We start from the raw sequence: 20,888 nt of genomic DNA, 5'->3' as shown, positions 1-20,888 counted from the left end.
AGCATAACTTTAAAATAACCAACTTATATCAAATAAGTAATATTCAACAATCCATTAGAACAGTAAAGGTAAAGGTAAAGATAAAGGTAAAGGTAAAGGGACCCCTGACCATTAGGTCCAGTCGCGGACGACTCTGGGGTTGCGGTGCTCATCTCGCTTTACTGGCTGAGGGAGCCGGCGTACAGCTTCCGGGTCATGTGGCCAGCATGACTAAGCCGCTTCTGGCAAACCGGAGCAGCGCACGGAAACGCCGTTTACCTTCCCACTGGACTGGTACCTATTTATCTACTTGCACTTGACATGCTTTCGAACCGCTAGGTTGGCAGGAGCAGGGACCGAGCAACGGGAGCTCACCCCGCCACGGGGATTTGAACCGCCGACCTTCTGATTGGCAAGTCCTAGGCTCTGTGGTTTAACCCACAGCACCACCCGCGTCCATTAGAACAGTATAGAATAATAATATATATCGGCATATAAAAATTAAACAGGAATCCACTCTTAACAATTATAATAAATAATTTCAAAACTATAATCAATGTCACTGGAAGGACAGATCCTGAAGCTGAGGCTCCAGTACTTTGGCCACCTCATGAGAAGACTCCCTGGAAAAGACCCTGATGCTGGGAAGGATGGAGGGCACAAGGAGAAGGAGAAGGAGACGACAGAGGACGAGATGGTGGGACAGTGTTCTCGAAGCTACCAGCATGAGTTTGACCAAACTGCAGGAGGCAGTGGAAGACAGGAGTGCCTGGCGTGCTCTGGTCCATGGGGTCACGAAGAGTCGGACACGACTAAACGACTAAAATTATTACATTGGTGGCATATTTAAAAGTTGGAACATCTTCCAGTTCTGTGCCATTTACCTTACTTTGAATGATGAACCTGCATCACATTTTTTTGGAGGCGGAAGAATTCCTGGAATGTTCTGATACCAGCACACTAAGCTTAGCACCAAAACATACCTTTCTGCTCTGCTCTGCTCTGCTCACTTTCCCTGCGGGATGCCGCCAGTGTCTGCCTGCCTCAATAGAAATAAAGTGTGCTTTCCTTTCTACAGGTCCTTCCCTGCTTCTGATGAATAGCCTCTAGATTGCAAGTGCTCAGAGGTAGCAATGGTAGGAATGCAAACTTCCACAGGCTATGGCAGTGTTCTTCTCCCTTCCCTGTTGGAGGCAAGGTGTCTCCGAATACCAGCTGCTGAGAAATTCACAAGTAGGGAGACTGCCACTGCTTTCTGCTCCTGCCCACAGTTATTTGATGTGAACTGGATGGGCTACTGTCTTGTTCCAGCGTGGCTCTTCATTGGGTGACACCTGGCTTGAGAGCAGTACATGTGAAAAGGATCTAGGAGTCCTGGTTGACCACAAACTTGACATGAGCCAACAGTGTGACGCGGCAGCTAAAAAAGCCAATGCAATTCTGGGCTGCATCAATAGGAGTATAGCATCTAGATCAAGGGAAGTAATAGTGCCACTGTATTCTGCTCTGGTCAGACCTCACCTGGAGTACTGTGTCCGGTTCTGGGCACCACAGTTCAAGAAGGACACTGACAAACTGGAACGTGTCCAGAGGAGGGCAACCAAAATGGTCAAAGGCCTGGAAACGATGCCTTATGAGGAATGGCTAAGGGAGCTGGGCATGTTTAGCCTGGAGAAGAGGAGGTTAAGGGGTGATATGATAGCCATGTTCAAATATATAAAAGGATGCCACATAGAGGAGGGAGAAAGGTTGTTTTCTGCTGCTCCAGAGAAGCGGACATGGAGCAATGGATCCAAACTACAAGAAAGAAGATTCCACCTAAACATTAGGAAGAACTTCCTGACAGTAAGAGCTGTTCGACAGTGGAATTTGCTGCCAAGGAGTGTGGTGGAGTCTCCTTCTTTGGAGGTCTTTAAGCAGAGGCTTGACAACCATATGTCAGGAGTGCTCTGATGGTGTTTCCTGCTTGGCAGGGGGTTGGACTCGATGGCCCTTGTGGTCTCTTCCAACTCTATGATTCTATGATAACAACAACAACAACAACAACAACAACAACAACAACAACAACAACAACAACAACAAATTTTATTTATATCCCGCCCTCCCCAGCCGAAGCCAGGCTCAGGGCGGCTAACAACAATCAAATAATCCAATATTCTAAAAACATCTCATTCTAAAAATTAATTAAAATCAAATTGATGGCAACCGTTAAGCAAAATTCTGTGCAGATTGCCAGAGGAGGGAGTCAGGCTGCGCCCTGGCCAAAGGCCTGGTGGAACAGCTCTGTCTTGCAGGCCCTGCGAAAAGATGTCAAGTCCTGCAGGGCCCTGGTCTCTTGTGACAGAGCGTTCCACCAGATTGGAGCCGCAGCCGAGAAAGCCCTGGCTCTAGATTAATCTGGAAGAGCTTTAGCTGGTTGTTTAGTATGGCCCAGCGATGGAGCTGTTTTGGTACTCTTAAGTTCCTCTGAAAAAGAACAATCCCCCTTTTTGGCATTTACGGTATTTATTGTCAGTAGTAGTCTCACGCTTCCTTTGAAATCTGAAAAAGGCACCTCCTTTGAAGGTGGTTTTTTTTTTAATGATGTGGGCAGTTATTTAATTAATTAAAAGGCAGGTTAAACAAATTTATTTGCATTGATATTAGCAGCTATGCTGATACCTGTTCGGGGTGCCCAAACTTTTTTCAAAGAGGGCCAGACTTGATGAATTGAACATGCGTGAGAGCCCGCCAAAGTTTCTGAGCTTTTTTTTGGATTGAAGTTGCTAAGCTTTTTTTAGGATTTTACCCCAGGACATATACTGCCATGGGGACTGGATTAAATCAACCGGGGCCGGATTAGGCCCCTGAAACGGACTTTGGACATGCCTACTGTATTTGAAGCTTTGCTACTCTCAGGTGTGCAAACCACATTTCAAGTCTAAATTTGGTTTTATGACCTGTTTATCTTCTTTAAGGGACGCGGGTGGCGCTGTGGGTTACACCACAGAGCCTAGGGCTTGCCGATCAGAAGGTCGTCGGTTCGAATCTCCGCGACGGGGTGAGCTCCCGTTGCTCGGTCCCTCCTCCTGCCAACCTAGCAGTTCGAAAGCACGAAGCGCAAGTAGATAAATAGGTACCGCTCCGGCGGGAAGGTAAATGGCGTTTCCGTGCGCTGCTCTGGTTCGCCAGAAGCGGTTTAGTCCTGCTGGCCACATGACCCGGAAGCTGTACGCCAGCTTCCTTGGCCAATAAAGTGAGATGAGCGCCGCAACCCCAGAATCGGACACGACTGGACCTAATGGTCAGGGGTCCCTTTACCTTTACCTATCTTCTTTAAAAAGCTGTCAGGTAATTTTTTTGCAGGGAGGAATGTGTGTGTGTGTATGCATGCCTGTTGGGTATTTTTAAATCAAATAAACCATCCGTATTTCATTATTGATATAATCTAATTTCACAGACTTCTGGGTCTCTGAGCAAATGGATTGAATCATGGCTGCAATCTTGCACCCAGGAATAAGTCCCATTGAATTCCGTGGAAACAGGCCCCGGTGAAGGCCTCCCAGTCTGAGCTGGGAGGAGGAAGTGTTCCCATGAAGGCTTGAAAGTGCAAAGAGCCTTCCCCGCTTTTGTGTTCAGCAACAATTGCTTTATTATTCTGGCTGCTGGTTAGCCGTCAAATCCATCCATTCAAATGCTACTGCACAGCCAAGTTTTCTATCAGTAGATTCCATCTCGGGTTGAGCTTACCTGGTGTGCCAGAGAGCCCAGGATTAGATCATATCAGAAAGCTAAACTGAAGTGGTGATAGCTCAGTCAGTAGAGCATGAGACTCATAATCTCGGGGGTCATGGGTTCAAGCCTAACGTTGGGCAAAAAGATTCCTGCAGGGAGTTGGACTAGAAGACCCGTGTGCCCCTTCCAACTCTACCGTTCTGTGATTCTGAGATAAGTCGTCATCGGTTTTCTCCTCTGTTGGGGGAGTGCGTTTGGGCTGCTCTCCTGTTCTTCCATAGCCCTGGAGCTTTGGTTGATTTAAAAACCTTGGCCCCAGTTTGTTCTCGTTGGTTGCTGGTGGAAAAATAATGAATTAAAGGGGGGAAAGTTGATGAAAGATGGGAAACAAGTATTATGATGGGATTAGAGTGAAGTCTGTCCATTGGAACTGGGGTCTGGAGGCTGTCTTACTGTCACATAGCGATTACCCGGCCCAGTGGATTCTACGGTCAAACCTTGGTTGTCGAACGTACAGTGGTACCTCGGGTTACAGACGCTTCAGGTTACAGACTCCGCTAACCCAGAAATAGTTGTCGTTTAGTCGTTTAGTCGTGTCTGGCTCTTCGTGACCCCATGGACCAGAGCACGCCAGGCACTCCTGTCTTCCACTGCCTCCCGCAGTTTGGTCAAACTCATGTTCAAGCAGATCAGGTGGCTCGCTGGCTTTCCCATCCTCGCTCGGCGCCGGGATTGCACAGGGCACTTCCCTGCTCCGCTCACAGACTCCGCAGGGAGACACGCAGGCAGCAAAGCAACCTGAAAGGGGCGGGAGAGACACGCCCACCCCACCCTGCCCTCGATTGTACCCACCAGGTGCCCAGGGGACACAAAGGGGGTTCCCTGAGCTGGACGCAGCGCGCTCCAATGGGCGGCTAAGAGGAGAGGAGCGGGTTGCCGCAGAGCGGGGAATGGAGTGCACCCTGACTCTCCTTCCCGGACACTCAGCCTGTGGCGCCCTCCAAAATCTGGTGCCCTGGCGCCCCGTGCCACTACCATCTATGGGTAAGACGCCCCTGCCAGCTGCTCTGCTGAATGCAAAATTCTCTTAATGGTTCTCACACAATGACTGCCTCCACCACCTACAGAGGCCAGCAAGACCCTCCCACTATGTTGTTGTTGTTTAGTCATTTAGTCGTTTCTGACTCTTCTTGATCCCATGGACCAGAGCACGCCAGGAACTCCTGTCTTCCACTGCCTCCCGCAGTTTGGTCAAACTCATGCTGGTAGCTTCAAGAACACTATCCAACCATCTCGTCCTCTGTCGTCCCCTTCTTCTTGTGCCCTCCATCTTTCCCAACACCAGGGTCTTTTCCAGGGAGTCTTCTCTTCTCATGAGGTGGCCAAAGGATTGGAGCCTCAGCTTCAGGATCTGTCCTTCCAGTGAGCACTCAGGGCTGATTTCCTTAAGAATGGATCAGTTTGATCTTCTTGCAGTCCATGGGACTCTCAAGAGTCTCCTCCAGCACCAGAATTCAAAAGCATCAATTCTTTGGCGATCAGCCTTCTTTATGGTCCAGTTCTCACTTCCATACATCACTACTGGGAAAACCATAGCTTTAACTATACAGACCTTTGTTGGCAAGGTGATGTCTCTGCTTTTTAAGATGCTGTATAGTACCTCGAGTTAAAAACTTTGCTTCAGGAGGAGAACAGAAATCACGCAGCAGCGGTGCGGCGACAGCGGGAGGCCCATTAGCTAAAGTGGTGCTTCAGGTTAAGAACAGTTTCAGGTTAAGAACGGACCTCTAGAACGAATTAAGTTCTTTTCCCAAGGTACCACTGTAATCCGTTGCGGAAGACTGTTGACTTCCGAAACGTTTGACAACCGAAAACTGAAAGCGGAAGCCTTAATGCAATAGGGAAACTCAAAACAGAAACCATGTTGAACGTTCGGCTTCTGCAAGTAGATAAATAGGTACCTTTGCAGCGGGAAGGTAAATGCTGTTTCCATGCGCTCTTGTTTCCGTCACTGTGTCCCGTTGCTCCAGAAGCAGTTTAGTCATGCTGGCCACATGTCCTGGAAAACTGTCTGCGGACAAACGCTGGCTCCCTTGGCCTGAAAGCGAGATGAGCGGCGCAACCCCATAGTCACCTTTGACTGGACTTAACCATCCAGGGGTCCTTTACTTTTACTATTTGACTCCAATGCATTGTGGTGCTTGGCAAAACAAACATCATGGGTGTAAAGAGGTCCTTGAAATATATATGTGTAATGTTTTTGCTTTCTCTCTCCCACCCCCTCTGAAGGCTTTGCCATTTTCGACTGTGGGACTGGCGATGGCAATGGAACCGCTGAACAGGAAACAAAGAGGCTGTCCTGCGGCTACCCAAATGGAAATTGCACAGGTAACAATATGGATTATATGTGATGATCTCTATTCTAAACCCAGATCTACAGTACATTGCATGGTTAGCCACTCCCAGTCAATTGTCTCCTCCCACTGTTTCCCCAGCTAAGGGAAATCTCTGCTGGCATTTTATTTACTTGTTGTTGTTGTTGTTTAGTTATTTAGTCGTGTCCCACTCTTCGTGGCCCCATGGACCAGAGCACGCCAGGCACTCCTGTCTTCCACTGCCTCCCACAGTTTAGTTAAACTCATGCTGGTAGCTTCAAGAACAGTGTCCCACCATCTCGTCCTCTGTCGTCCCCTTCTCCTTGTGCCCTCCATCTTTCCCAACATCAGGGTCTTTTCTAGGAAGTCTTCTCTTCTCATGAGGTGGCCAAAGTATTGGAGTCTCAGCTTCAGGATCTGTCCTTCCAGTGAGCACTCAGGGCTGATTTCCTTCAGAATGGAGAGGTTTGATCTTCTTGCAGTCCATGGGACTCTCAAGAGTCTCCACCAGCACCATAATTCAAAACCATCAATTCTTTGGCGATCAGCCTTCTTTATGGTCCAGCTCTCTCTTCCGTACATCACTACTGGGAAAACCATTTTATTTACTTATTACATGTAAATACCACTTTTATCTTCCAAGGAGTTCAAGGCTGCCTGCATGGTTCTCGTCCTCTCCATTTCATCCTCACAACAACCCTGTGAGGTAGGTTAGGCTAACAGATGGCAGCTTGGCCCAAGGTCACCCTGTGATCTTCATGGCTGAGTGGGGATTCGAACTTGCGATTCCAAGGCCATAGTATGACACTCTTTGCCATCATGCCACCCTGGCTATATCTGTGTAAAGGGTTTAAAAAGGAGAGGGGTGTGTGGAGAGCAAGGAATGAGTATGCAGTGGTACCTCGGGTTACATACGCTTCAGGTTACATACGCTTCAGGTTACAGACTCCACTAACCCAGAAATAGTGCTTCAGGTTAAGAACTTTGCTTCAGGATGTGAACAGAAATTGTGCTCTGGCGGCATGGTGGCAGCAGGAGGCCCCATTAGCTAAAGTGGTGCTTCAGGTTAAGAACAGTTTCAGGTTAAGTACGGACCTCCGGAACGAATTAAGTAATTAACCCGAGGAATCACTGTATTAAGGGCAGGGAGTTAAAAGTATAAATCATGGGTAGGCAAACTAAGGCCCGGGGGCCAGATCCGGCCCAATCACCTTCTAAATCCGGCCCGCAGACGGTCCAGGAATCAGCATGTTTTTACATGAGTAGAATGTGTCCTTTTATTTAAAATGCATCTCTGGGTTATTTGTGGGGCCTGTCTGGTGTTTTTACATGAGTGGAATGTGTGCTTTTATTTAAAATGCATCTCTGGGTTATTTGTGGGGCATAGGAATTCATTCATTTCCCCCCCAAAAAATATAGTCCGGCCCCCCACAAGGTCTGAGGGACAGTGGACCGGCCCCCTGCTGAAAAAGTTTGCTGACCCCTGGTATCAATAATAACTGCATGCAGGCTGCTTTCCTCTTATCTTCTTGCTACTCTGTTACCTCCCACCTGAGTTATGCAAGTCTCATTTTAGTTTGGGATACCACTGCAAACTGACAGTTTATTACTCATTTAAATGTTAACTGGAGATTAAAATTTTTAGAATTGTTTGGGACCAAGGTTGAGTTTGCTCTACTTTCTGCCCATGTCCAAATATAGCATTTTTTTGTAGAATATATTCAAGGCCAGCAGGTATTTTTTCAGTTCAGGCTGAAATCACTCTAGTCTTCCTAGCAGGAAGAGTTATGGGCATCTGAAGTGAAGAGTCTTCATCTGAAATCACTGACAATATGAACTTTCCACAAGACCAACGAGAGGTGATCTTGCTCGTTTTGAAGCCATTTAGGTCAGCGGGTAGAGACTGCGCTAGATCTCGGACTCCCAAATTGATTAAAATGTTTGTTCGCCTTTCCCACTAACGGTGAGCTCTTAATCAGTGGTTTTAATTTAGTTAAGGCACATAGCTCTCCACCATATCTTGTCTCCACCTCCATCGTTCTGCCCGGACTCTGAGGTCCAGCGCCGAGGGCCTTCTGGCAGTTCCCTCGCTGCGAGAAGCCAAGTTACATGGAACCAGGCAGAGGGCCTTCTCGGTAGTGGCGCCCGCCCTGTGGAACACCCTCCCACCAGGTGTCAAAGAGAAAAATAACTACCAAACTTTTAGAAGACATCTGAAGGCGACCCTGTTTAGGGAAGCTTTTAATGTTTAATAGGTTATTGTATTTTAGTGTTTTGTTGGAAGCCGCCCAGAGTGGCTGGGGAAACCCAGCCAGATGGGCAGGGTATAAATAATTTATTATTATTATTATTATTATTATTATTAGTGGAGCCCACTTTTCCCTTTCTTTGAAAGTACAATCACGGTGCGGGGGCTGCCCTTGAGACTGACCCAGAAACTCCAGCGGGTGCAGAATGCCGCGGCGAGACTCCGTACAGAGTCCTCACTGTGGGATCACATTCATCCGGTACTATACCAGCAGCACTGGCTCCCGGTGGAGTACAGGATCAGGTTTAAGGTGCTGGTTTAACCTTTAAAGCCCTATACGACCTAGGACCCTCGTACTTACGGGACCGCCTCTCCTGGTATGTCCCATGGAGGACCTTACGGTCTTCAAACAAAAACATCTTGGAGGTCCCGGGCCACAGGGAGGTTAGGCTGGCCTCAACCAGAGTCAGGGCTTTTTTGGCTGCGGCGGTGGAACGCTCTGTCACAAGTGACTAGGGCCCTGCGGGACTTGACATCTTTCCTCAGGGCCTGCAAGACGGAGCTGTTCCACCAGGCCTTTGGCCAAGGCACAGCCTTTGGCGATCCTCACAGAACTCTAGCTCAGTGGTTGCCATTAATTTGATTTTGAACTGATTTTAGAATGAATTGATTTTAGAATGCTGTATTATTTTACTGTTGTTAGCCACTCTGAGCCCGGCTTCGGCTGGGGAGGGCGGGATATAAATAAAATCATTTTATTATTAAACCACAGAGCCTAGGACTTGCTGATCAGAAGGTCAGCGGTTCGAATCCCCGCGACGGGGTGAGCTCCCGTTGCTCGGTCCCTGCTCCTGCCAACCTAGCAGTTCGAAAGCACGTCAAAGTGCAAGTAGATAAATAGGTACCACTCCGGCGGGAAGGTAAACGGCGTTTCCGTGCACTGCTCTGGTTCGCCAGAAGCGGCTTAGTCATGCTGGCCACATAACCTGGAAGCTGTACGCCGGCTCCCTCGGCCAATAAAGCGAGATGAGCGCCGCAACCCCAGAGTCAGCCACGACTGGACCTAATTGTCAGGGGTCCCTTTACCTTTACTGTATTTGAAGCTTTGCTACTCTCAGGTGTGCAAACCACATTTCAAGTCTAAATTTGGTTTTATGACCTGTTTATCTTCTTTAAAAAGCTGTCAGATAATTTTTTTGGACCTAATGGTCACGGGTCCCTTTACCTTTTACTCTTAAGGATCCCCCAGACTTCTAACCCAGACGTTATCTCTTCTCTTCCCTAACATGTGTATTGCTATGACTCCTTCAGATGTCTAGAATAGAAGTCAATGCACAGCATAAGAATAGCCTGTAGGATTAAGTCAATGGCTCACCTAATTCAGCATCCCGTTCTCACAGCAGCCTGTGCGAAACCGGCAAGCAGGATTTGAGCACAAGAGCCCTTTTCCTCCTGTTGTTTCCAGCAACCGATATTCAGAAGCACTAGTGCCTCCAAACTATGGCAAGTTCTTAAAGAAATGGGCGTGCCTGATCACCTCATCTGTCTCCTGAGAAATCTCTATGTGGGACAAGAAGCTACAGTTAGAACTGGATATGGAACAACTGATTGGTTCAAAATTGGGAAAGGAGTACGACAAGGATGTATATTGTCTCCCTGCTTAATTAACTTATATGCAGAATTCATCATGCGAAAGGCTGGGCTGGATGAATCCCTAGCCGGAATTAAGATTGCCGGAAGAAATATCAACAACCTCAGATATGCAGATGACACAACCTTGATGGCAGAAAGTGAGGAGGAATTAAAAGAACCTTTTACTGAGGGTGAAAGAGGAGAGCGCAAAATATGGTCTGAAGCTCAACATCAAAAAAACAAATATCATGGCCACTGGGCCCATCACCTCCTGGCAAATAGAAGGGGAAGAAATGGAGGCAGTGAGAGATTTTACTTTCTTTGGCTTCATGATCACTGCAGATGGTGACAGCAGCCACGAAATTAAAAGACGCCTGCTTCTTGGGAGAAAAGTGATGACAAACCTAGACAGCATCTTAAAAAGCAGAGACATCACCTTGCCAACTAAGATCCGTATAGTAAAAGCTATGGTTTTCCCAGTAGCGATGTATGGAAGTGAGAGCTAGACCATAAAGAAGGCTGATCTCCGAAGAATTGATGCTTTTGAATTATGGTGCTGGAGGAGACTCTGGAGAGTCCCATGGACTGCAAGAAGATCAAACCTCTCCATTCTGAAGGAAATCAGCCCTGAGTGCTCACTGGAAGGACAGATCCTGAAGCTGAGGCTCCAATCCTTTGGCCACCTCATGAGAAGAGAAGACTCCCTGGGAAAGACCCTGATGTTGAGAAAGATGGAGGGCACAAGGAGAAGGGGACAACAGAGGACTAGATGGTTGGACAGTGTTCTCGAAGCTACCAGCATGAGTTTGACCAAACTGCGGAAGGCAGTGGAAGTCAGAAGTGCCTGGCGTGCTCTGGTCCATGGGGTCACGAAGAGTCAGTCACGACTGAACGACTGAACAACAACAGTGCCTCCAAGCATGGAAGCAGGGGATAGCTGTCATGGCTCCCAGTACGTTTCTGAGCACAATTCAAAGTGTTAGTGGTGACCTTTAAAGCCCTAAACGGCCCCAGTCTGGTATATCTGAAGGAGCGTCTCCACCCCCATCGTTCTGCCCGGACACTGAGGTCCAGCTCCGAGGTCCTTCTGGAGGTTCCCTCCCTGCAAGAAGTGAGGTTGCAGGGAACCAGGCAGAGGGCCTTCCCACCAGATGTCAAGGAAATAAACAACTATCTGACTTTTAGAAGACATCTGAAGGCAGCTGTGTTTAGGGAAGTTTTTAACATTTGATGTTTTATTGTGTTTTTAATATTCTGTTGGGAGCCGCCCAGAGTGTCTTGTTGAGATGTGAACCTCTGGTGACCTGTATCCCTTGCCTTTGCACCGTCTCTTTGAAAGTGCCCACTGTGAGAGATCTCCTCTGTCGAGAGTGGAGACTGTGTAATCTGCCACGGTTCATTCTTAGCAGAGCATCATTTAGTATTCAGCCTGGTAACGAGATCCGCATAGCTAATCATTCTTTTGTAGCAGCATTAACTTTTAACCCCTGTGTTGATAGTTCCCGGAATGGAACGGAGCCGAGTTTTCTGTTCTCTTGTGCTGTTGGGTTTCCAAAGAGTCTGGCGCAGAGCATTCAAGGCTTCACAGTTCAATTTTCAGGTGCCACAGCCTTCATTATTTTTTTGAAATAATATTTATTACTTTTCCAACAATTTAAACACTACAAAAAAAGAAAACCAATACAATACAATACAATACAATACAATACAATACAATACAATACAATACAATACAATACAATACAATACAATACAATACAAAAACACTACATAACACTGACACATTAAACTAACAAAACAAAACAAAAACAGTTTAAAACACATCAAACAGTTTCAATATCGTATCTTTCATTCACTTATTTCAGCGACCTCCTCACACCTCCCTTTTTGTATTCCACTTCTATTGTTTCAGCAATTCCTTTCCATCTTCCTCTGTTTTCTATCCTATAATTATCTTAACACATTCTAACCTTGTTTTTTCCTTTAACACTCTATTAATCTATTTATACTTAATTCCTTATAACATTTCTACTAAAGCCATATAACTTCATTCCAACATTTTTCTAACGTTCATTAATTTTACAGTATTTCCATAAATAATCTTTAAACTTTTTCCAGTCTTCTTCCACCGACTCTCACAGCCTTCATGAATAGTAGATGGAACTGATATTTTACCTGTGGCAAGCACAAAGGGGTATCCTCGAGCAGATGTAGATAGTGGCAGCAGGGCCTGCTCCACTGGGATGAATGGGGCACTGCCCCACCTACCCATTGCATGCCTTCTCAGGAGTGTGTGCAGGAGCCAGGCCTGTAACCAGTAGGACTTTGCAGGACTGGGCACCACAGTTCAAGAAGGACACTGACAAACTGGAACGTGTCCAGAGGAGGGCAACCAAAATGGTCAAAGGCCTGGAAACGATGCCTTATGAGGAACGGCTAAGGGAGCTGGGCATGTTTAGCCTGGAGAAGAGGAGGTTAAGGGGTGATATGATAGCCATGTTCAAATATATAAAAGGATGTCACATAGAGGAGGGAGAAAGGTTGTTTTCTGCTGCTCCAGAGAAGCGGACACGGAGCAATGGTTCCAAACTACAAGAAAGAAGATTCCACCTAAACATTAGGAAGAACTTCCTGACAGTAAGAGCTGTTTGACAGTGGAATTTGCTGCCAAGGAGTGTGGTGGAGTCTCCTTCTTTGGAGGTCTTTAAGCAGAGGCTTGACAACCATATGTCAGGAGTGCTCTGATGGTGTTTCCTGCTTGGCAGGGGGTTGGACTCGATGGCCCTTGTGGTCTCTTCCAACTCTAGGATTCTATGATTCTATGACTGGGGCCTTCCTAAGTTTGTTTTGGAGAGGCAAGGCATGGCCACACAGGTGTGGCCAATTGGTAACTGAGCCAGGAAGGGATATAAGGTCAGCATTTTCCGGGAAGGGATATAAGGTCAGCCGGGAAGGGATATAAGGTCAGCTCTTTGCCACAGCAACACATTTGCGTTTGACTCCTTGACTCCTTACTTCTTGATCCTTGGACCCTTGACTTTGTGACTCCTTTCTTCTTGATCCTCAGACACTTGGCTTTTTGACTCCTGGTTTCTGGACTCTCGTTCCTGCTCCCACCCCGCCATCTTGCCCCCGGGCCCGACGTCCCCAGCCGGGACTTCGATCCCCGTGAACCGGACCGTGACACTCCTGTTCTTAGTAAGAACAGCTACGCTAGGGGGGTAGCACTGGCTGCCAGCTTCTTCCTCCTTACTCTCAATGTTGCCCTTGTGGAAATCAGCAGGGGAGAGGATGGGGATGAGCCTAGATGGCTCACTTGGTAAAGCATGAGATTCTCAATTCCAGGGTCGTGGGTTTCAGCCCCACATTGCCCTAAAAGATCCCTGCATTGCGGGGGGTTGGGCTAGATGACCCCCGGGGTCCCTTCCAACTCTACAATTCTATGATTCCTAGAGTGACAAGTTCTGCCTGTCATTGGCTCTGGCGCCACCTACTGTTGGCCACCATGCCTTGCACCTCACCTGTGCCAGGAGCACCAGCTGTCAACACTGGCTAACACCACTCTTCAGGTTGTTGTTTTTTAAAAATTATTTATAGTTTTCATTTATATGCATTATATAATGTATATATTATAAACCTTATAACAATTATTTAACCATAGTTTAAACATTTTCATCTTTAACTCCCTTCCCCCTCTTTCTGACGTTCCTTACATTTATTTTTGGCCTTTCCTGCATACTCCAAATTGCCTTAACTTATTCTTTTAATCACCTGTTCTCATATATATCTTGTATATATTTTCTAAAACTGCAGGTTTTTCCAACAATCCTGCCAATGTCTTCATCTGTTTACAGTTTGTTTTCAAATACTCGATAAACCATTTCCACTCCTTTCTAAAAAGTTTGTGGTCTTAGTTTCTTATTCTTCTGGTAAGTTTTTGCCATTTCTGCATACTCCATTCGTTTCTGTAACCATTCTTCTTTCGTCGGAACGACTCTTCAGTTTTAGTAGAGAATGATAAACAAACTAATAATGGGCTTATCCACAATTACCTTTCCCCCCCGGCTATAAAGCAAACAGATTTTTGGGTTATCTATGGATTGTTGTTTGTTCCAATTCAGCTTTAAAACCTGGAAATCATCGAGGAAAATTAAGTGTGGATAAGCCCTGTGTAAAACTGGGTGGAGCAAGCAATGACAGTGAACTTAAATCGTTTCTCATATTTAAAAAGTAGTATTATCTTCTTTACATACTACTACTACTAAGGGGAGGGACGCGGGTAGCGCTGTGGGTAAAACCTCAGCGTCTAGGACTTGCCGATCATCATGTCGGCGGTTCGAATCCCCGCAGTGGGGTGAGCTCCCGTCGTTCGGTCCCAGTGCCTGCCAACCTAGCAGTTCGAAAGCACCCCCGGGTGCAAGTAGATAAATAGGGACCGCTATAGTAAATAGGGACCGCTATAGTAGATAAATGCCGGTTCGCCCGATGCAGCTTCGTCGCGCTGGCCACGTGACCCGGAAGTGTCTTCGGACAACGCTGGCCCCCGGCCTCTTAAGCGAGATGGGCGCGCAACCCCAGAGTTGGACACGACTGGCCCATATGGTACGTTTACCGTTACCTTTACTACTAAGGGACGCGGGTGGCACTGTGGGTTAAACCACAGAGCCTAGGACTTGCTGATCAGAAGGTTGGCGGTTCGAATCCCCGCGATGGGGTGAGCTCCCGTTGCTCGGTCCCTGCTCCTGCTCCTGCAGTTTGAAAGCACCTCAAAGTGCAAGTAGATAAATAGGTACCACTCCAGCGGGAAGGTAAACGGCGTTTCCGTGTGCTGCTCTGGTTTGCCAGAAGCGACTTAGTCATGCTGGCCACATGACCAGAAAGCTGTACTCCGGCTCCTTCGGCCAATAAAGCGAGATGAGCACTGCAACCCCAGAGTCGTCTGCAACTGGACCTAATGGTCAGGGTCCCTTTACCTTACTACTACTACTAATAATAATAATAATAACTTGACTGTTACCTTGCTTCCATTTGTTAGTTTTTTTTTCTTTTTGTGTATAGCATCAGCGGTGAAGTATATGCCCGCGCTGCCCAGGGCGGGTGTGCTCCCGAGGGGTGTGGGTAGCGGAGGATGCTGTTAGTGGACTGAAATCGGAACAGGGGAGGGGGCAGGGAAATACAGAGAGCCTCCGACGTTGCTGAGGAGCAGCTCCTCGTCCAGTGGTGAGGAAAGCCACACCTCCAGTGTGGTGTTGTGGTTAAGAGCGGTGGACTCGTAATCTGGTGAACTGGGTTCGATTCCCTGCTCCTCCACCTGCAGCTGCTGGGTGACCTTGGGCCAGTCACACTTCTTTGAAGTCTCTCAGCCCCACTCACCTCACAAGAGTGTTTGTTGTGGGGGAGGAAGGGAGAGGAGAATGTTAGCCGTTTTGAGACTCCTTCGGGTAGTGATAAAGCGGGATATCAAATCCAAACTACTCCTCCTCCTCCTCCTCCTCCTCCTCCTCCTCCTCCTCCTCTTCTTCTTCTTCTTCTTCTTCTTCTTCTCCTTCTCCAGTGGAGCAGAGTGGGGGGGGATAGCCAGGCAAGGGGAGGGCTCGAAGATGCTACTGAGAGCCCAAGCGCCTCACCTAGCCTGGCTGGCCAGGAAACAGACATGCCGTTTCCATCGCCCAGCTTGCGCCGAGGGGTGAAACGTAAGGAGGGGAGGTGGAGATTTGGGCTGTCTAAGTTCTTACGTTGGGGGAGAAACTGGAAGGGGCTCCCGGAATCTGCAAGTGACTAAGACGAACATGAACTTTGGGGTTCTGCACTGTAAATAGTTTGCACCAATAAAACCTGTAAAAGACAGGTTGGAGTCCTGCCTGGTTACTCGTGAGCAACTACCTCCTCACCTGACAGGTGCCCTCCCAGGTACGGGTTAGCCGCTTGGGTGCACTGAGTGGCATGTGTGCCCTGCAGCCGGGGGTGGAGCGAGTCGACGATAGTGGACATTTGGCGCACCGCCTGCCCACGACTCCCAAGCCTCCCCCAGCTGTCAAAACGAAGGGGGAAGGGGAAAATGCCGCTGGCAAAGTGGCGCAGCTCCCCCCTTCCCCGACGGCTCAGGGTAGGCTTTTCAGTCATGGGCGGGCAGTGCGCCAAATGTCACCCCCCTCAGCGAAGACACCTGGGGCACAACGCCCCCACTGCCCCCTTCCTCCGGCCCTGTATGTTGTTGTTGTTTAGTCGCGTCTGACTCTTCGTGACGCCATGGACCAGAGCACGCCAGGCACTCCTGTCTTCCACTGCCTCCCGCAGTTTGGTCAAACTCATGCTGGTAACTTCGAGAACACTGACCAACCATCTCGTCCTCTGTCGTCCCCTTCTCCTTGTGCCCTCCATCTTTCCCAACATCAGGGTCTTTTCCAGGGAGTCTTCTCTTCTCATGAGGTGGCCAAAGTATTGGAGCCTCAGCTTCAGGATCTGTCCTTCCAGTGAGCACTCAGGGCTGATTTCCTTCAGAATGGATCTGTTTGATCTTCTTGCAGTCCATGTTGGTTTCTGCTCTCTTCACTGTGCAGCGAAGTGCTTGTCACAAGACAGGTGTTTACATTCCACAGTCAGCGTACTGTTGGGTTTTCCCATGGGAAAGGGAGACTGGATGTGACGTACACTGGTTTCCTGTTTTTCACTGTCCTTTGCAGTTCAGTGTGTTTTTTTTTTTCCTCTCCGTGCTTTAGAGGAGAGAGGATGCTTTTCTCTGCTCCGGCAGAGGCAAGATGTTTTTCTGTAACATACCAGCTTTGAAGTGTAAATAAAGAAATTTAGAGTATGTGCACGTACTCCTCATCATTCCGCTGTGCACGGGACTGCTGCTTATCAACAACATTTGGTTATGGGCCCAGAAAAACGCAGTCATCTTAAGAATGGGCTCCAGAAGTTGAATCGGAGTGCCGGCAAAGGATCGGAATGCAGGGGGACAGATCGGAACGGAATCTGCTCTGCGCGTCAAGATGATTGATGAGGTATGTGCTACTGCTCCGGGCAGCCTGCCAGCTTCTAATTAATGGCTTTATGGCTGGACTTTGAACTTTTAAAGCCGTTTGCCGGGCAAAGTTACTATGCGGGGAAATCGAAAGTAACTTTTAAAAGTGCTCTTGGAGTAAAGCAGCTGCAGAAAATAATGACGCAGCACTATTTATGGCAGCAGAGAGAAAGCACTTTAGAACTTTCCTTTTGAACTTGCCTTTGGAATAAGGTTTGAAGCAGCTGCAGATAAGCAGAGTGGCACAGGCTCACAGGCAGAGGCTGTTTTGAACTTGCCTTTGGAATGAAGCAGCACAGACGCAGCTTGTATAAAGCAGCATGATTTAAAGCAGCAGAGATGACGCAGAAGGCTAATGCCAGAGTCATGATGGCTAGCTGCAGAAGGCTGGATGAGGCAAGTGGGGAATTTGATACCACTGATCAGCCAAATGCTCAACTCACAGTAGCCAGTGATACTGCCATGATTCAGAATCAAGCAGATCGCCGGGGTGCTGGCTGCATGGGCAAGTGGGAGACTTCACAGACGTTATCCCATAGTGCAGTGGAACCACCAGATGGCGCCAAAGCTTTGAAGGCAGTGAAATGCTACTCGTGTGGACGTCTAGGCCATATGAAGAGGGAATGCAAATATCCCAGGGCCAAGACAGAGCAGCGCAGCGAAAGCTCATCGCGTGGAAGAGGCCAGAACAAAGGCAAAGGTCCAGTGTCCAGGACAACGCAGCCCAAGGCAATGGTCTCACGCTTCACTCCAAAAGTTGCAGAGGTCCAGAAGACGTCTAGATCTTTCTTCGTTGTTGATTCAGCGGCAACGCACCACATGTGCAACGATAAGCGACTGTTCGTGTCTTTTACACCGCAGGAAGGTGCGATTCACCAGGCGGATGACCACACAATCCCCAGTAAAGGCTACGGAACTGTTGTTCTTCACAGTTTGGACTTATCGATACAGAATGTGCTTTATGTGCCGGATGCCAAACATAATCTGCTCAGCGTTGGACAGCTGAATGAGCGGAATATTGACGTTTCCTTTAAGAACAAAAGGTGCATCATCACAAAGAAAAATGATTATGTATTGTATGCTGAATATGTTGATCGTTTATATGTTTTGTATTATGATGATGTTGTGCAGGATGACACTTGTTGCATTGCAGGTACTAACAAAAGTTTGCATGCAGAATGTATTCACGATTTTTATCGAAAATTTGGTCATTTGCATTTTGAGGCAGTATCTAAAATGCCTGCCTTGGTTGAAGGTATGACTATTAAACCCTGCAGGTACCACATGAAGTGCAAGGCATGCGCAGCAAACAAGGTAAAAATGGCTGCGAAAGGTAAGGTGTCTAGTAGGCAAGCTACAGAACCATACCAAATTGTTCATGCTGATTTGGTTGGACCACTAGCGCCCTCTTTGGGAGGAAACAGGTACTTCATGGTTCTCATTGATGCATTTTCCAGGTATATTTATGTGTACAATCTCAAGCAGAAATCAGAGGCTTTTCCTAGGTTCAAGGAATTCTGTGCTTGATTGGAAAATGTGCATGGTAAGAAGGTAAAGACTCTTTTCAGTGATCGCGGGGGAGAATTCACTTCTCAGCAGTTTGAAGCTTTTCTGACTGAGAAAAGAATTCAACACGATTTGTCTAGTCCTCGCTTGCCATGGCAGAATGGACTTGCGGAACGAGCAAATCAGACATTGCTTCAAGGGTTAAAAACCTTGCTGCATGATGCAAATCTACCAGAGAGTTATTGGGCCGAAGCTCTCTCATGTTTCACTTACAGTTATAATCGCAGGTTATCTTCAGCGATTGGTTGTACCCCGTATGAGAAGATGTTTGGCAAGAAGCCATACATCAAACACATGAAAATTTTTGGTTCTGACATGTGGGTTCACTCACCACAAAACTCCAAGTTAGACAAGCGTGGGTTGCATGGTATCTTTCTAGGTTATCAGAAAGGTTCTTACAGAATAATGATGACTGACTCAAAGGCAATTAAGCTCACAAGAAGTGTTGAGTACAATGCCAAGTGGGGGGAGAATGTGGGAATTTTCCAATGTTATCCTGATGACAGTGATGAGACTGAGGATAGTCAAAAGCAACCACAACAACCCACACCCACTGATGAAGGTTCTGATTCTGAGTCTGAAACTGAATCGGGTGATTCAGAGGATTTCAAGAGTGCGAAAGCCTCTATGCGACCCTCTGAAAGCTCTGATCAAGAATTGGAGGAACCATTGTTCACAATAGGTCACTTTTCTCCCAAGAAGGAAGAAGAGAGTGTTGAAGACCTACGGCTAATTCGCAGGTCACAAAGAGCCACAAAAGGCAGACCTCCAAAGAGATTTGCTGATGAATTTGCTAAGATAGCAGTAACAGCTGTTAAAAGCTCCAAGAAGGTATTTGAACCTTCAAGTTTCCAAGAAATCCAGGATTTGGATTCAAAGGAAGCTGAGCCATGGTTAAATGCAATGAAGGCTGAGCTTGATTCCTTGGAAAGGAACAAAACATGGGACCTAGTTCCAGTAGTTCCAGGAATGAAATTGTTTGGAAGCAAATGGGTCTTCAAAGCGAAGACTGATCAAAATGGCAAGATAGTCAGACACAAAGCCAGATTGGTAGCCAGAGGTTTTGCACAAGTACCAGGTGAAGACTATCATGAGACCTACTCGCCCACCGTGAGGTATGAGAGCATTAGGCTTATGCTCAAGCTAGCTGCAGAGGAGAATCTACACATTAGTCACCATGATGTGAATACAGCTTTTCTGTACGGATCTCTAGATGAATCACTTTATATGCTTCCACCTGATGGCGTACAGGTAAAACAGGGATTTGTTTGTGCTCTGAAGAAGTCCCTTTATGGTCTCAAACAAAGTGCAAGGTGTTGGCACACAAAACTCACTGAAGTATTGTTTTCTCTAGGTTTTAAGCAAGGGAAAGCTGATCCATGTGTATTTGTCAAAGAGGAGGGGCAAAAGAAACTATTGTTTGTTTTATGTTGATGATCTTTTATTCTTTTGGAAGGATGTCACAATGTACAATAATGCCCTAGCTCAACTGAAAGAGCACTTTGACATGAAAGATCTTGGTGAGGTAAACAACTACCTATCTCTGGAAATAGAGAGAGATCAAGATGGTAACATTCTAGTACACCAGTCACGGAAAATTGCTGATGTGTTAAGCAAACTAAACCTGATGGATGCTAACCCTGTAGACACACCGATGACAACAGGTTATCAGGTAGATGACACTGAAGAAGCATTTTCTGACACTACACTGTACAGAAGTGTGCTAGGCAAGCTAAACTTCGTTGCCAGATGTTCAAGACCAGACATTGCTGTTAGCTGTAATTTGCTAAGCAGACAAGTCAACAATCCTACTGTTAAGGATTGGAAAGCTCTGAAACGCATAGCGCGGTATTTGAAAGGCACTATGCATTACAGACTGAGATTTAACAATCAGAAGTCTGGTGGTCTTGAAATATTTGCAGATGCAAGTTTTGGAAGTGACACTACAGACAGGAAAAGTACGTCTGGAGTTTGCTATATGTACAATCAGGGTCTGTTTGATTGGTCATGCAAGAAGCAAACAACAGTTAGCTTAAGTACTTGTGAAGCTGAACTGAATGCACTGTCTTATTCACTTAAAGATTGTGAATGGTTGTTACAATTGTGCAAAGACATGAAAATTCCTGTCAAATGTCCAATCCAGGTTTACCAGGACAACAAAGCGTGTTTGGCTTTGCTGAATTCTGAAGGTTGTAAGCAAAGCACGAAGCACTTGCAATTGAAGTTGCAACATGCTAGGGAACGTATTCAGAAGGGACTCGTAACGGTGTCCTATATGCCAGGTAATGAAATTCCTGCTGATGTATTGTCCAAGATTGTATCAAGGGATCAACACTGTACCTATGTGCAG

General features: G+C 47.0%; 1 protein-coding gene across 2 annotated transcripts in view; it reads left to right on the top strand.

The window, feature by feature from the left end:
- The window catches only part of BTC (betacellulin), a 31,807-nt gene that overhangs the window by 3,343 nt on the left and 7,576 nt on the right, over positions 1-20,888 (top strand). Inside the window, exons 1-2 of one of the 2 annotated variants that reach the window (XM_081836389.1) lie at positions 2,829-2,877; positions 5,983-6,081. In XM_081836389.1, coding sequence (XP_081692515.1) covers positions 2,844-2,877; positions 5,983-6,081 — 133 coding nt within the window. In that variant the 5' untranslated portion in view covers positions 2,829-2,843. Of the gene's footprint in view, positions 1-2,828; positions 2,878-5,982; positions 6,082-20,888 lie in introns of those variants that run through there. The other variant, XM_081836388.1, reaches the window with a different exon arrangement.

This window comes from Podarcis erhardii (genome assembly GCF_964252035.2).
Source record: "Podarcis erhardii genome assembly, chromosome: 13".
In the NCBI taxonomy this organism is placed as follows: Eukaryota; Metazoa; Chordata; class Lepidosauria; order Squamata; family Lacertidae; genus Podarcis; species Podarcis erhardii.
This window is presented reverse-complemented; position numbering and strand designations above follow the sequence as displayed.